General features: G+C 33.1%; 1 protein-coding gene across 1 annotated transcript; it reads right to left on the bottom strand.

Moving 5' to 3' along the window:
• Positions 1–9664: 9664 nt before the first annotated feature.
• On the bottom strand, positions 9665–16312 carry LOC130645165 (uncharacterized). Its single transcript, XM_057451058.1, has 9 exons — positions 15819–16312; positions 14727–14938; positions 14428–14546; positions 13705–13804; positions 12627–12847; positions 11359–11543; positions 11018–11183; positions 10650–10809; positions 9665–10248 (listed from the first exon to the last, which is right to left on the bottom strand). Exons 1-9 carry the CDS (start codon positions 16295–16297, stop codon positions 9893–9895), a joined length of 1998 nt encoding a protein of 665 aa, XP_057307041.1. The 5' UTR covers positions 16298–16312; the 3' UTR covers positions 9665–9892.
• Between the last annotated feature and the right edge of the window lie 1812 nt (positions 16313–18124).

Raw genomic sequence — 18124 nt, 5'->3', positions numbered from 1 at the left:
GTAAATATCTATTAAAAAGTTATGATTTACATCTGCATTTTACACGATACTTACTGAGTTTCATTATTTATCTATTAGACCCTGCATATCAAATTTTTAGGTCTCATACCATTACTAGAAACTACTCCAAAAATCTTTATAAACCCTTTTAATAGGGAAAATATAATAACTCTTGTTATGATTATCCTTAGAACTTGAAACTTACAACACAACTTTTTTTCTTTAAAAAAGAAGAATTTTGCACGTTTTGGACGCGTAATTAATCCGATTTCCCGATTTTTTTTGGATTTTATCCAAAAATGAGAAAAAACGGATTTTTTGAAAATTTCTGAGAATTTTTATTGCGATCTATGTAAAAACCGGAAAATATGATAAATAACTTTTATTTAACTTTTCTTTACCTGTCATCAAATTGAAACAAAATGCACAAATTCGCTCTAGAACTAAAGTAATTTTGATGATGTCACAGAAAATGTGCTGCAAAAGCAAAAATTCATTGCTGCCATTTTGCTTTCCTTATGACGTATTATAAGTGTGCTAAGGTGGATTCAATTTGGACAAAGCTATAAAAAGTTATTAAGGAAAGGGGGAATCCCCCCTTCGGCGGTCATAGTATGTTTGAAAACCCCTGGACCGAATATGGTTAGCTAAAAATAGCTAGTCCTAAAAAAATAATGTTGGCTAGCATAAAAGGCTCTTATACTAAACTGAACAAGAAAACCAAACCGTTTGAGCACACAATCAAATTTCATAAATCAACCAAAATATCGTCATGAAAATCTGTAGATGCAAGAAAAAAAACTTGAACAGGAATATGAAATAGACTTGATAAAATAAACAATTGTTAACACACTATAATAAAGACAACATTTTTTCTCATCATAACATATATAATAGAAATAAATAAGCTGTTCATTTCATGCATTCTCGCATTGAGCATTATGGCCTAAGTTTTAGACATTTGTGTGGTAAAAAGGTACATATTGTAAAATAGTCAAATAGCTTATAAAATTACAGAAGTTAATTTCTACATTTATAATTGTAAAGCTGACAGCATTTCACATCACTGCCTTATAAAACTACGGAAGTTAATTTCTACATTTATATTTGTAAAGGTCACAGCATTTCACATCACTGTATAAGAACTACTCAAGCTTTACTTTAATGGATTTATAGGCATATACCAATTGCCTACGTTAGCACAAAAATAAAATAAAAACAACGTATCACCCACCAGATTAAAGAAGTCCATTTAAAAAAAATCTACATTTAAATCGGAAAAATTGCTTTTGAAAGCAAGAGAAAAGTAAAAAATTAAATTCAGTGTTATAAAAATAATCTATAAAGAAGGAATTTACGCTACATGGTTCTGCTTTTACAAACTTCGGATTGTGACGTGTACAATTTGTGGTTGAGAGAAAACACGGTTGTTTTACGGTCAAACTCTCACAAGAGAAATTTTAATTAAACAAGAAGTACAAGTATCTGAATTAAAATAAACCTAAACTAAAAAAAACTCACCTGAAACTATACAATATGACAGGTTTATATTTAGAAAACAAAGAATCCGTGGAAAATTCTGTCAAATTGTTGCTAGAAGGATATATATAGATACTTAGTTGTGAAATATAGTTGATTATTTGTCATCAAAATAATTATCTAGCTACACTTTTTTTTCCCTCGCTTAAAATTTATTTTCACTTCTCTTTTAAATCACAAATAAGGAGTAGTGTTAGTTTACCCTTTCATTGCAGCGGGAGTCTTTACTGCACATTCACAACGATAGCTTTGCATAAAGAGAAAGCTGATGTCGTCCTGTACATACTGTGAAAATGAGACATAAAGCAAGAAAACTTTCTTATTTTAGCGCAAAAATTTGTCAATATCATTTTTTTATTTGTTTATCGTAAATTTCGTGTGCTAGCTAAAATTATTACACATTATGTTGTACTTTTTAAGTTTACTTGAAGAAATTCAAGCAATTTAGCAAAGTGTATAATACTGAATTGGTTGGCTAGCAAGCACTGGGTTGCAAAACTTGTAGCTAGGGGAAAATTGGAAATTGGTAAATGATTTTTCCACCTGACCACAGCACTTTGTTGGTCCTCTAAGGTGCAAATATGGCTACATAATTTTCAAATGGTAGGGTCATTCTAGATGTCTGACCGAAAGTAGCTAGGCAGAAATTTAACTTCATATTAACATTTACATTTTTTATTCCTTTTGGCCGAACTTAAGAATTCTCATTAATTGTAAGTTCATATTTGTGTCTGTATTACTACTTTTATATGAGGACCAAGATTTTGCTGTACGAATCCCAAAGTTGCTTTTTAGTTATTTTTTTGCACAAAATTTATTTAAACAATGGTTAACTGAAACTGAATTCGTACATGGTGGACTCACTGCTTGCAGTTATTTTAGGTGAAAAAGGCTTCAAAAAAGTATTTAGTTTAGAAGTCTTCTTTGCTTTTACATTTTGTGGCCTTAACATTTCAAAACAGTCACCCATTACTTATAAATTCTGCCTTTTGTTCCTAATAATATGTTTTTAAAACGCCTTACAGCTTTTTATTTTTACTCAACAAGCTCACATTTTATTGCACACACAGATATACAAAAGCAAGTTTTTTTGTATAAAACATAAATAATCCAAAATGTTATCAAAAGATGCTGGTTTGAAAATTGAAATCGAAAAGTCCATGTGTGATCAGTTTTGTCGATTCAATGTATCACTGCCTTGATATTGGTATACGACTTTACCAACAGCAAAGTGTTGCTACCTTAAAAGGAAAAAACGTTTTGGGAATAATTTTTTGAACCAATCTAAAACCATATCATACCAAATCTCAAGTCAATATTTTAATTTTTACTGAAGTTGTGGGAAGCTATATATACTATATACTCGGTTTAGTGTTTTTTTTGTTATATTTTTATGTTCACTGCTTTGTAATTACAGTAGACTCCCGGTAACTCGAACACCGGATAACTCGAACTTTTATTATCTCGATCTATATTGTCCAGTCCCTTGAACATTCCCTATTACGTTCTTCGGTCGAACTAATTTTCCTTGTACTTTGAGGTTCGAGTTAACAGGAGTATGCTGTAGTATTAAAACTCTTGAGATAATATACTACAATGGTGAGCTGCCAGATTGAGCGCTCAATCAAAGTGTGACTTAACATTTGATTGATTTCGATTTTCTGAAATTTCTTCATGACGTATTAAAAAAGGCCTAGCTAGAATCAGTTTAAGAAAATCTTCCTCCCTTTTCGCTTCCTCAAACTGGCTGTGTAAACTAAAGACGTAATAATACATATATTTTGTAAAAAAAAAACATTGTTTTGTCTATAAAGGACTTGGGCGGCACTAGGTCTCATAAAGCTCACAAATTAAACCTGGCCACTTGGAAACAAGTTGACTTTCTTTCTTTTGTTCTTATCTTGATAGTTTGCTAGGTACAGTCTGCTAGCTAGCTACTTTTCTAGTTATTAAACTTCCCCAGCTATTAAAATATTTCCATGTAAGCAGTATTACTTTATGATTTCTTATTTTATACTCTCATTGCTTAGTAATGCTTTTTATTAAATTTTTCACTTTGTAAAAAACATGATACTGATACAGCACCTCATTTTCGTCACAGACTCGCTGCCTCGCTAAAATGTTTTGTATGCGCAATATCCGCGCCAATCAGGTTTTATATTGAACCAGCTTTCTCCAGGGCCATGTTTGTATCGCCGTTCCGGGATCAGAAAAGATACAAGGAACGAGGTTGCTACTACAAGTATTTTAAAGTTCAGAGTGGATAATTTATACGAATTAATACAATGAACTACAGTGGAAACGAATCTGTCAGTTATTGATAAACAAGTTATCGTACTTGCTCTTAAAATTTGGTTAGTACTACTTTTTTTGTTAGTTTTCATGTTATTCTAGAGTTTCGTAAAACAAGAGGCTACAGATATCAAAATGCTAACGCAAGGTTTATTAAAATTTGTATTCGTCGTCAACCAACTGGTTCAATAAAATGGAAGCAAGGTGAAAAATGTGTGAACCCACAGTCACAAAGAAATTAATTAAATGTAGAAAAACAATTATAAATTTCCTGGTGAATCTTTTATAATAGATTCGGATTTTTATACATTTTATCAATAGATATTTTATAATATAATTGAAAAGCCCTTTTATTAAGTACATTTCCTTGCGTACTTTTAAAAAAAAAAGTGCAAAAAAGTCAAAAGCGTCTACCAGCACGATGTTAAAGCATTAGACTGCCGTCAATGCGTGAATAAGTAAAGTAAAGTCTTGCATTGCGCTTATAACTTTTATAATAATATCTCATTTGTTTTCCGACGAATTAGCTATCTATTGATGTTAATAGATTAGTTTGACGCCAATGACTTACTATGATATGTGACGCCATCGTAATGCACTCATAACTTGAAGGCTTAATAATTAGAAAATGAATGGAAAAAACTGACGGGGGTAACTAGGGACCATCTTAGACCAAAATGGAACCAATTTCCTGAAGCTGGGTAAGCTCATCCGTTTTTGGAACAGACGAGTTAACGATGTCATCAAAATAAGGTAACCGTTTATCAGAAGGACATGATGCTATACATTTCCAGCTCTACATAATAGATCCAACGGGTTAAGGAATTTTGAAAAAAATATTTTTGCACGTTCGTGGGTTTTTGCAGCCGTCATTTTGTCATCAAAATTGTTAATTTATTTTCCTCCCGTTAATAGAATGTATAATATCGTATATATTCTCTGATCAAGCTTTACGCAACAGAGGTAATCGAAATTCAAATGAAGGATTATTACCATTGTGTTTTTTACAGGTTTATTGGCTACTCTCTATAATAGTAGCCACATTTTCACAAAATTGTTACGCGCAGCTTTTTTGGAAAATCCTGGCAAATCCCCGCAGAACTCGATTTTTACGTACAAAGAATATGAAACAATCTGAACTAGCGTGACTACGGCCATTTTAAAAGCTGTGGCGTTGAAGTTGGTAAGTGTGTTTTTCCTTACCTTAAGGGAATAATTTTCGCGGGAACTTAATTTCGCGGAGTTTTTTTTAGGAAATTTCGCGAAAAAAAAGGGAATTTATTTCGCAGATCAACATGATTTGGAAATTTCGCGGGAATTTAATTTCGCGGATAAAATGTATCCAAAAATTTTGCGGGAATTTAATTTCGCGGATCCAAATTTTGTAAAATTTTAAAAGTAAGAAATACTCTTAATATATCTTTTCTTTAACTAATTAATTCCTAATTAATTAAAACTAATTAATTAAATTAATTCCCTTAAGGTACTTTTTTGTCTTCTGAAAGCTTTCTATTTTGTCTTTTACCCCCGGCTAGTCTATTTATTAATAGCTGTATTCCATGTGTTCAAAATATATCCGCGCATCTTTATTTATACAGGATAATGGCACTCCAGTGTTGAAAACACCGTTGTCAATGCGTGTCCTGTGCGGAATGCGGTTTTTCCAATGAACTGATTAGGAAACGAAGTTTCTTTTCGCATTTTGCACTGCAAACGAGTTTTAGAATACATGCGCATGCGCATGAAACAGAATATAAAGATGATGTTACAGTTGTAAATGCTCTCTCTTGTTTGACTTTCTGGACTGATATGCGTTAACTATGGTTGCCAGCGAATCTTCGAACGATCTCGAATCAAAGATTGAACGTGTTCCATACCAAGTATTAAAGAAAACGCAAAATGAAACGCTACATCAACTAATGTTGAGAAGATAGCTGGGAAATTCATGGAGAAGCAACAGACTAAATTGAAGAAGAAATAAAGTGCAAATCTACAGCAACTTCTTCTAAAAACAGAGGTAACTAACACCAATACAAGTTCTGTGAAGATGTTACAGGAAAAAGGAAAAGTGCCTTGAATGCAATAAAGAACGATGACAAAGACCAAAATTTCTGCTGGGGATTCGGTCGATATGGTCATTTTTGTTCATAAATCCTGAACCAATTATGCTTAAGTGATGAAACTTGGCACAGTTGTAGAATGTCCTAGTACAAACTCATTCCAGGTAAAAAAGAAACTTGATGACGTAATAGGGATCAGAAATGACGTCATATATATGAGTAATTAACCGTTTTTGGGTAAATTTGAATAAATTATCAATTATCAGCCATAAATCTTTCTAATAGTCTAATATAGAAGCAGAATATGACATAATGTAAAATTAAAAAGTCTTTACCTGTCACAATTTCAATTTACAACTGGTATAGCTCTTTTGGAGTCCATTCAATGACGTTGATTGTATGAACGGGACGACCAATAACTTTAACAATTTCCAGCAGAAGTCAAAGGATGAAACTCTAATAATCTAAAACTTTTTGATAATATTCTGAAAAAAAAAATTTTTCTAAAAAAATAAAAATTTTTGGTCCTGATAATATAAAAATTCTAGTCTGCATTATATACGCGTTGTGTTATGCATCCTTGGTAACACAAAAACATTCATTAGCATTTATAAAAAACTTTTATAGAACACAGCAACGCAGCAAAACTGAAATTATATTAACTTTCTGAAAAAAATTCTAAAAAAACAGCCCGTGTGCTCAAAATTGGCGGCAAATTCCAGGAAATGAAATTATAATAAAAGTTAGGAAAAGTAACCAAATTTCAACATATGTGCTCCCCCCCCCTCCTCTTTTTGTCAGCATCAATTAATGCAGAAATCACTAAGAGCGATTTAGCAAAAGCAGGCCTTACCATAAACTTTCGAATTTTTAATTCGATTCGTAAATTGAGCGTAAATATTTATGTCCATGCGGTAGGGACGTCAAGCCATCTTGAAATACAATTTTGATATATAACAACAACACCAAATCACATAAAACATACCAATCTGATGTCAAAAATTCCTGTATTCTGATAATCCAAGGCTAGTGAAAAACGGTATGCTAGTTATGTGGCGCAAAAACTTGGCAAATTAATCGCCTAGGGTAAAAACAATCAGGGGCTCACTCGATATGAACTTTTAGCTATCAATCTTATTCTATAATCTCTAACTTCCCAATTGGCAAACAGTCAAGTGGTTTTCAGATAATACCAATGTATCTACAGTAATTGAAGTTAGCAGTTCAAAGCCCATTTTACAACACATGGCTATTGATATCTTTGAATTGTGTTTTTAATTTAGCATAGAGTTGACACCTTTTTTGGATTATTGCTGAAATACTTTCCGTGTTAATGCTTTTACTTATAACTGGGCAGGTGTTTGAATTGGTTGTGTTACCTTATTAGTTTGGTTCAATACGTTTCAAAACAATTAATTTATTGTCGCGAGTGTCGATTTTTATTAGTGCCCATGTTGGAATCATCGTACTTTTGTACATTACTTACAAACAATGCACATCACTTTGAAAAAGTTTTTTTTTTTATTATTAGGTTATTATATTTTAAATTTTTCAGGGGGTAAATACATTGACTTTCTATGAATTTGTAGTTACATTTAGCCGCACAGGTATGAAATGCGCCGTACGGTCATGTTTTTTGAAATTCGCTGACCTTTATCCAGATCAAAAACGTTTTTACAGAGCCGCGAAACTGTCAATCTTGTTTAAAGCAGGTTTTTTGAAGGTACTCTGGAAAAATACCAAAGAGCTTGGCCCAATTGGGTTAAATGGTGCTCAGAATATTCCGAGGTTACGCACTGTCCGGCGAATCAATTTTTAATTGGCGTTTATTTTAACGATCTTGTTCTGTTCGATAAGTACAATTATGTGTCATCCGGTGGGGCCACACTGGATTTTATTCTTTAATTTGTGTTTGGGAAAACATAGTGTCGTTTTGCCTCCGTAAATTAATTGCATCGGGAGGAAATATCCGGTAAGTGGTATGGTCGCCGTTTTCCCTTGTTTTATCTGAGCTTCCACCAATAGTGACTGAATGCAAATCTTCTTTGGCAAGGTTTTCGTTCTGAACAGGTACGTATTTGAGTGATGTTTGATCAAAATTTATTATGAGGGCGGGTGGAATCCTATACTTTAAACTTTTGATACGACAACATGAACAAAAAAAAATCAATTTCTTCTCGGGTTTCTTCTAGAATGTATGTCTTTGATGACATTTTTCTTCTTCTTACAAAATGCATTCTGATGGAAAGAGATTTTACTCAGCGGGCATATTCGATGTCAATGTTGCCGACAACATTTGGGTAATTGCTCATCAATGCCTTCGGCGTTGTGTTTGCAACAGTACTATTGACAAAACCAACGTTTACTCAATACCATTAAGTTGTTTTGCACCAATTCATCAATTTCCACCATGATTCGTGGTCTACCAGTCCATTGAGAGTACCCCATTAACTTTTGCGAAGGCTGGCGTTGCTCCTTGGTAGCTTTAGCCAGTGGGTTTTTGGTAATACTTTTTCTTAAAAGTGCGGACCGTGTTTTCAGTCAGTGTGGCAAACTCCCCTTTGAATTTCTTTACTATATGAACATTGCAATTTCCAGCGCCATACTTTTCAATGTCGAATCGGTGTTTGTCTGTCTATTTCACGTAGCTACTTTGCGTTTTGGTTGAAAACAGTACGAAGTTGTATATCTTGTGCATCATACCAACGTTGCTTGACACTATAGCCGGTACTTTTTCTTTAGCTACGAATAGCATAAAATACGAAATTTAGCAGTTCTCATAATTTGGATTATCCAGTGCCGTAGCAAAATAGGATTCTGTGAAAAACCCTACGGAACCCCTCCCCTCCCCTTTATTTTCGAAAAAGGTGTTTAAAAGTAAACAAGTCCAAAGTACCAATGGACCCTTTGACAACGTCATCAACAAAATGATGCATTATGGTCTACCACGACTCAAAAAATTCGAAAATAAGAAATACAAAGTTAATTGTGTTGAAAAAAAACACATCGGTCATTGACACTTCAGATATATGGAACATTTTTCATTGATTGAGGGATTCTATATTACAAAAACAGGAACTAATCTTTAATTACGGAACAGCTGAAAGCCTCTGACTTTTTATCTTTTTTTTTCATTTTATTTTTATCACTAGTTAGTCATGTTGTCGCTTTTATTATTAAACGAGCCTAGTTTATAGATTTTTGCTTGCCTGTAGGATTTATACCTTGTTGTATGAAATACAGCTTTTTCTAACTTTTAATTTCATCCTGTTTCTTTTAAATATCTATCTCATCCTGTTTTTTAAATATTTCTTCGGGTAAAGTCTTTTTACCTTAAGTCCACGTTGTTAGGAAAGGTTTAACTAAAGTTGAAGTTTTTCAGCAATAAATTTAATCCCAAGCAGTGTTTTAGTAGTGGGTACTCAATGGTAGCTAGTTGGCTACCAAGCTAATTTGATTGATTTTAAAAAATATCAAATGTATGGTTGTATTCAAAGGATTTAAATAGGAAATGTTGCATTGTCAATATTTATCTATGCTTCCTCTAAATAATTCTGCATGTTCCAATAAAAATTGCCAAAGATTTATTCATTATTTTTTGCTGTAACTTTTCCTTTATATCTCACACGTCTTATTTCTTCAGTTTTATTGAATTTTATCTGATTGGTTTAGAAAAAAGGCAATGTGACTGTCTTCTTCTCAGAGATGGCGAAGTACTGCAATGTGACCTTGTTTACGACGAGAAAATTTGCAAATACGAAAACAAATGATCATTCTTCGACATATCGTTGTGCATTTAAGTTTCCGAGACATTACCAACTGATACAAAGATTAATTTACAATCTTATGTTAATTTAAAAAAAAGGAAACTGTTTATTCTTGTGTATGTGTACGATAGTGCAGAAGTACTTTACTGAAACATTATTTATTTAAATCAAAGAGATGTTTTTGAGGGTGCTATTTCCACGGCATAAGCTTTTTCTCCCCAGGTTGCATGTTGTCTACGATTCGTTTTCAACATCAGTGGGAGATGAAGCAGTTTTGTTGGACATTTCGGTGGCAGTTGCATTGCCTTCATTATCCTTTCCAAACTTTCCGTACTCTTTCATCAATCTCTTCAGAGAATGACCGTTTCGTCTCAGTATCAAATGCAAAACAAGAAACATGACAAACAAGCCAGTTAGGAAGGAAAACATTACTCCCATTCCCCAGCCAGTTCTTTCTCGTTTAAAACTTTTGCACTTTCGAGGCACTTTTTCCTCGCACTTTCGAGGCACTTTATCCCCGGAAAAATACTTCATTGACTTTCCATCAAAGTATGTTTTAGTAAAGTTGCCGGTGTAATTCTTCCCGGTTTCTAAAAAGATAAATCTCTATCCTTATCAGTACAAGTGTTAACAATGATACATATATTACGATCCATACGCACTTTCTACAGTACTGCCATACTAACACTAAGATAAGTTTTGTTACATGTTGTTTCCTGTATATACCTTCCCTATTTGTAAGGTCTACAAAAGATAACAATAACAACCCTCCCTCGCCTCAACTGGAATAATCAATATTCCAAAATTCTTTTATATCATTACTATAATCCAACAAGGCGTTCTTTAATGCGAATTTTTTACTTTACATTTTCAAGACTTATTTTGATGGAAAGAAACACCAGTTTGGAAAAATTCTAAAGATATCATAACAGCTGTCTCGGCATTTTCATTTGTTTGCGGCATACATGAAGTACTGTCTGATTGAACTTACCTTTATTAGAAAATGTAACAGAAACATCTCCGTTAACAATAAAATCTTCTACTTTAGCTGCTACATCAACAGCGGGCTTAAAATTCTTTGGTGGTGCATCGTTTTTTAGCGGCCAACCAAGAATACTCAGGCGAACATCGATCTGGGAAGCTACCACAAGCTACATGCAAACATTAATATTTAAAGGGAAATTTAGGATTTCGAAAGAAGACAGTAGGATTCTATGTAAGGTTTTTTTTTAAATCTTCTTTATAGTCAAGAGGCGAAATAAAGTAATCTAGTTGCGGAAACAATCATATTTGCTCTAGCATTGCCTTAAAAAGATTTCATTATAAGCCCTCAGGGTGATCACAAAGAATAGATATTACCTCAATAGCCAGTCTGTCTGCTGTAACGTTGGCGGCTTTTGCAAACAAAAGAAGCAAATCTCCGACTAAGTCTTGAGGCCTCGTAATAGCATCTGATCTGTCCTTTGGTAGTCCAGAAATAAAAAATGTAATGACATACAGCGATGAAGAAAGTTCAAGACAATGTCTATAAAAAGAAGAATACATAACAATTGAAAGTCATAATGACATAGAACACATACATAAATTGATTTATGAGACCAGAAAGATGTGGTCCTTTTAAAATTAGACAGTAACACATAACACGGCACTAAAATCATTTAATATTTCTCCCCTTTTATTTAACACTGTTTTTAACTTACCGAATTGGGTTGATAATGCTTTCTGTATTCCATTCTGTATTGAATTTGAATATATGTACGGTAAATTGCATGTTAGCTTCATTTCCATAGTATCCAACGACTTTAAGGGGAACAGCAGCTTGCTTGGGCCGACGTTTAGCAGGATCTTCTTTTAAAAAATACCACTCAATCCGGTTTAAATGCGACTATGAGAAGATAAGAACAATGTAAAACGCTACCATCTTTGGCGGAACGTTTCTATTATAAAATGGACTAGTTGTTAACCCGTGGAAAATACCGGGCTAACAACTAAAATTTAATTCTCACAAATAAACCCCTGAGTGTTAATCCTGTATTTACAGTATAAAATAATCGTATTTGCAACTCGTATTCGTAACAAACGACCTTATATTAAAGTCTTGAGTGCAACAGCTTTGCTTGACACTGTAAATGATTATAGCTTACTGATAGGCTGGCTGACTTATCAGAAGAATTGCCTGGCACATGGTAGCTATAAATTTTGACAACCTCATCCCTAGACTGCCTTAACCTTACATCGGGCTAGGACTATAGTTTACTACATAGTAGTGATTGTATATATCTAACACATTGTTTTATTCTTATATTTTGTTATATTTTAAAAGCATGTTTCATTAAAGATATTTTTATTGGAGAATTTGCAGAGCTATATTGCTGACGTTTATGATAAAAAATAGCGTACAGTGCAAATGGTTTTATTTTTATTTGAAAGATTAATGTAGAAATAAGGCAACAAACACGTTGGGATCATGCTGGGTAGAGGATACGTACACATATGAATTGATATGCTAAATCTTTAAGTCTGTTTCTTAACCGTTGAAAACAAGTTCAATAACGGTTACGGGAACATATTTGAACCACGCAAAAACAACGTAGAACGACGTTGAGTAGACGTTGCGAGACGTCAGTGAGACGTCGATGGCCGACGGAAAATGATGTGAAAAAAGCTTTCATTTTCAACATAAAATTAATGTCTATTTAGCGTCACATGCAACTTCTTTTAACGTTTTTTCAAGTTGAAGTGACCACTGGGTTTTTTATTACAACTCTTGAGCTTAAATCGCTGTTAAGAATAAGAAGTAACTATGACTAAATCATTAATTTTCTTGTTCCTTTTCCCTACAATACAATACCTTCGCAAAGAAAAAAAGAAGAAATTTCGAATTATTATGATTCAATGTAGATAAAGCTAAGAACTGACCTTAGTTTCGAACTATTATGAATCAATTTAGATAATGCTAAGGACCGACCTTAGATGTGACATTTCGTATGTATATCCACACATCAGCATTCATGTTTCTTACAATATCAGTCCCTTCATACGAATATTGAGCCCCCTGTGTTTTGACGTGATTTACAGCTAGTTTCATGTTGATATGATTGTCGACATATTCTTTGGTTTCAACATCTTCATTCGAGCTTAGAGGAGTGATGTTACATTCAAACGGTGAGTAAATCATAAATTTGGCACCTACGAAGAAATAGTGTTAACAACCGAAAAAAAAAACAATTTGAAAGATATGAATCATCAGAATTTCTAAATTTGAAAACCTCATTACAAAAGAAAAGGTTTTGGAAAAATGATTTTGTTGTTTGTTCATTTGTTCGTTTTTGCCGACTATAGTATTAGTTTTCACAGTAATTCAAATGTATAACTTGTTAAGGTAATACCTTAAGGGAATTAATTTTCGCAGGAACTTATTTTCGCGAATTTTTTCTCTCTAGAATTTCACGGGAAAAAAGGGGAACTTATTTTCGCGGCTCGCAATTTTCAGACAAATATATAATTTTCGCAGAAATTTATTTTCGCGGATATTTTCTCTCTGGAATTTTACGGGGAAAAAGGGAACTTATTTTCGCGGCTCGCAATTTTCAGACAAATATATAATTTTCGCAGAAATTTATTTTCGCGGATTTTTTCTCTCTGGAATTTCACGGGGAAAAAGGGGAATTTATTTTCGCGGCTCGCAATTTTCAGACAAATATAAAGTTAAAATAAAAACAAGATGAATGATATTGTATATAAATTGTAGGTACATTAGTTTATATCATCCTCCAAAATAGTACATATATAAAATTAAAATATATGGAATATAAAAAAGTGTACATCGTTGTCTCTTGTAATAAAATTATCCAGGTTTTGCGTAAATCATTTTCGTAAGTTTTTTTAAAGATATCGAAAAATGAAGAAAATTTGAGGGGAATTTTTTTTTGCGAAACAGAGGTATTTAGACTTTTCGCCAGAACTTATTTTTGCGTGTTTTGCAACAATCCGCGAAAATTATTTAAAGGAATTTCATGATACTGAGTTACGAAAATCAGAAATACCTTGTTTTTTGTTGTGTATTTCCTTCACGTGCCTCCATTGACCTTCGGATTGAACGGTGTGGTCATATCGAAAGATTTCATTCCGAAAGTCGTAATATATCTATGAAGTAACAATAAAAATATCATTCTTTCAACGAATGTAACTTTTAACTTTCACTTACATTTAAGTGAGATGTTACTCTAACAAGATGTTTTGCGTGAATGGAATAAAAGTCTTCTTTAAACACATTTTTATGAGGTTTTTTTTCAAGTTACAAACAACTCCATCAGCGATTAAGTCAGTTGTTAAAGTAATTTTAACGCACTTTGATATTTAATCTATATTAAAATACCCGTATAGGTCTGTCCGTCTGTCACGCAAAATGGTAGCTTAGCTGCGCAAGTAGCGAGACGCACACAATGCGGTATAAGAATGACGGGCGAACCCGTGGATTTTTCCACGGGCTAACGACTGGTTTTCTAAAGCTGCTCAACAAGATAGATTTCCATACTGCGATTAGCTAATGGAATAAATTTTCACAATAATACAATTTCGCGGTTTCCGCAATTTTTGTACTTTTTCATATTTTTGCCACTTTCGCTATTACAAAAATATGTTTTTACGGGAATTTAAATTATCACTAAATTCAATTTTTTAAATATTTTAAAAACGCATATACAAGTAGCTAAAACTTGTCGTAACAAGGATTGTGTTTTTTATTCACTAAAGTGACAGCTGCTTACCTTTGAATTACTGACTTCGAGATTTGATTTCTGTATAGTATGGAATTCCAATGAATATGAGAAAAGATCAGGTATTTCAGGCATAGATGCCTGCTTCACAACATTTTTACAGTATGTCCCTAAAATATTATGCGTAGGGTAATTAAACCATTCTAATAATGTCCTTAGTGCTTATACTTTACTTTCTTTGCTACTTTTTTTTCGTGTTAGTTTAAAAAGAATAAAAATACTATACCTGAAAATCAAATAATAAAAACGAAATGCACATAAAACAGTCACATAAGCAAAGCAATTTTAACCTGGTGGCGAGCGAAATGCATGTCCAGGTGGTGAACCAATTCGAAAGTTGAAAAAATCGTAAACATTATGCACATTTCTTTTGGTTTCGTTTCTTACATGAAACCCTCTGACTTCACACCGTACTGGTATGTTTCTTGCGTCTTCCTTGAAGTAGTAGTCGATCAAATAATTTGAATGATTCGTCACTAAGCAAGATTGCCATCGGATGCATCTAATATAAGCAAAACAGAAAAGTTTACGCCTGTTCAATATAACGCTTTGAACCGACAGCAATATGGTAATGGATGTCAAGATGTTTTAGCACAAAGTAGACTCAATACATGTAAGTATATTCTGTAATGTTCAGCGTACTTTTAATATTGTTGTAAGCCCATTTGATCTATAGATTTGGGGCTGTTTAGGACTAGGATGGGGCACCATTAAAGAGCGCTTCCATATTAAAAAGGCGCAGATATTTTTATATAAAAATTAATTATAGAAAACTATGGGAAAACCAGTTTCCCCTTTTTTTTTAGCTGACGTCAGCAATTTTTTGGTGTTGTTATCAAAATTAGCTCCTGTTTATTAATTTTCTAAAAATGGCTGATTTCGCTGAAAAAATTAATTCCAGAAAGTTCTTAGTTAAGTTTAAAAAAGATCAATGAAACATATTAAATTTAACCTATCACACGGTTCTTCAACAATTTCTTTTTTTCAAGATAAGGTAAAAATTTGAGATATCGGAATGGTGATGTGACTAAACTAAATTCTTAATGCAATCTGTTTTTTTTTTTTTTTTTTTTGTTAAGGATTTCTATGAGGTTTTGAGCATTAGCCAATACCTTTGCTCTTTAAGGATCCTGGATAAAAAGTGGTAGCTACAAACCTATGAAATAAAATTATACTAAAACTCTATTTCAGTGGACCTTATAGGGTTAATCCGGAGGGTAGCTATCGGTTAAAATTTTTATCACTTGTAGAACCTTAACACAGTCGCCAGCAGTTCAAATGGCCCCACATAATACGTTTTACCATATCATATGATCGTACAGAAATGTCATAGTTACTTTAAAAAGATTTGAAAAAAAACAGCTGCAGAACACAATACCTACCTTATATTGCGAACGGTAGCTTGACCCATATACTTCTCTCCATACTTCTTTCCGAAGTGCAAGATATCTGAAGTACTTGGAATATGTTCGCCAAATACGATACCCGGATGGTTCCGCTCGGGTAACTTACTAACTCTAATACACTTATTAATACCATTGGTTGTATTGATTAAGCGTTTTTCTTTCAAGTCATAATCAACAATCTGTTTGATGTTTTCCGTTTCAATTGCGTATTTTCTAGCATTGTAGTTAAAGTATTCGTTCAAGGTTATACTTCGATTTTTATTTAAAATCTTGCATTCAATTGTTGTTACGAAGCTCATTGCAAGTTGTGGAAGCCTCGCGCTGCTGTTATTAGTAACGTTAAACTGTGTACAATTTGTATACTGGGCTTTCACAAAAGTGCTGTAGAGCACGACGATCGAAATGAAAACATACATCGATCTCATTGTTGTAACTAATCTAAATGTAAACGACATTTTCTTGAGCAACGTTTATTTGCAAGATTATATCAAAACTGACACGTAATCAGAAGCTATCATTTCTAGTTCGTTCGTTGTAGGAGACTGTTTAAGAGCTAATGGGAAAAGCCAAAAACATGGATAGAATTTCGCAAAACATTAAAAAACCCTATAAGCAAAGTTCCAACCTTTTACATAAAGTCTCATTTAAAAACAAAAAGTTTATCATGTACCCAAGTTCCTTAAATTATTTTTAAATAACCCTATATGAAGATAAGTAATAAAGAGACATTTAAAAAAAGTTCGAAGGATAATCTGTTCAAATGACAGGATTCCAATGTGCATTTAAATATGAGTATCAGCTAGATAATACAAAGTTTCCTTGTGACGTAAATACTAAGGCCAGCGCAGCATAATTTTCTCAGTTAGTGACCCGTCGATGAGGTTAGCTTAACTAGCCGGGATCTTAGCTTCTCTGTTATTATTTCTTTAAAAATAAAACGTGTTTAAATGAGAGGTGATCCAGCCCGCCTTGCTGAGATCCAAGTTAAATTTGCTCAGAATCCTTGTGGGGTGGGATAAATTTTTCTCTTGTAGAAATATGCTACCAAGCCAAGCTGGGTAGGGAAAAAAAATTATGCCAACGTAATCAATTTCTTTTGTTCTGTATTGTTTAACGTTTTTGCTGTTTAAAACCACTCCGCCTGAAGTGAATTTTGTGGCAACAACCAGTCCAGTAAGTGAGCCAGTTCGAATTGCCGAGCCACCCATTCTCCATACAAACATCTCTTACGTTTTACCTTGCATAACGAAATACCAACAACACAGATAATTTATACCATGACAGGCTGAGCGAGTTACGTTCTGGAAGAAAACGTATTAAGCTGTTGTTCCAAAAATCAATGAATGTTAATTGTTCACGAAGAGGTAAGATGAGTAATTAGAAATATATCATGTATTTATGACGCTGAGAAAAGATAAAAAACAATGGACACCTTTGCTTGTTTCCTACGGATTACTTTTCTATATTGTTAATGGAAATAAGGACTAGATAACCCTGAAAAGTCAAGACTCGCATGCTATACATATCTTCTACGATACCATATCTTTACTTGTTCCAGTCACAACAATTTTTACTACAACTTCTCGGTCACGTAATAAAGCCATCACATTAAACTTTTCCTCAAACTACTTGCAACCAAGGATCAACAAAGTAAGTAAAATTAATATCAACCTCAGCAACGTAATATTTTGAATAACAAAGAATTAACTCTAATTCCTTATCATTAAAGTGCATAGCATAAAGATTTATTCTATGCACTGTAAGCGCCATTATAGCATTATCATAAAAACAGACGCATTTGTGGTTGTTGTGTGATAATAAAGCGTGAAGGTTAACCTATACGACATTTCTGTTTAGGTGACTATTTACAATCATTGCTAATGCAAATTAAACTATAACTAACCGTACTTTTACTTAACATTTATATATATGGACATAAAAATAAACAGCAGCTTATGCTAAAACATTCTTCTTCTTTTTAGCTGCAATTCAAAAGCAGAACAGCATATAAACCAATTATAAAAAAATGTTCTCCTCCGTAAAGCTCCATTTAAACATAAAAAGGAATCCTTTTAATAAACACGCCCTGAATAAACTAATTAAGATCTAATTGCTTCCCCTATGGATTAATTTTTTTTTTGTAATTTTTGTTTATTAAAAGCAGATTCTTAGAATCCCTTTTAAACCATGTTGGCCCCACACACCAGATGCCACTGCCAATAAGTCTCATCAAGTAAACACTTCTACTTTGTTTAAGAGATTTGGTCATTCGGTTCTTTTAT

The sequence above is a fragment of the Hydractinia symbiolongicarpus genome, chromosome 5 (assembly GCF_029227915.1).
Source record: "Hydractinia symbiolongicarpus strain clone_291-10 chromosome 5, HSymV2.1, whole genome shotgun sequence".
NCBI lineage: Eukaryota > Metazoa > Cnidaria > Hydrozoa > Anthoathecata > Hydractiniidae > Hydractinia > Hydractinia symbiolongicarpus.
Note: the sequence above shows the minus strand (reverse complement) of the source record. Positions and strands in the feature narration are given on the sequence as shown.

What these genes read in the sequence shown, in the direction of transcription:
- LOC130645165 (XM_057451058.1), bottom strand. Translation starts at nt 16,297, where the DNA reads ATGTCGTTTACATTTAGATTAGTTACAACAATGAGATCGATGTATGTT. An exon ending in TACGAAATGTCACATCTAAG is followed by an intron (nt 11,544 to 12,626) that starts GTCGGTCCTTAG and finishes ATCTTCTCATAG; the next exon opens with TCGCATTTAAACCGGATTGA. An exon ending in CAGACAGACTGGCTATTGAG is followed by an intron (nt 10,810 to 11,017) that starts GTAATATCTATT and finishes GTTTGCATGTAG; the next exon opens with CTTGTGGTAGCTTCCCAGAT.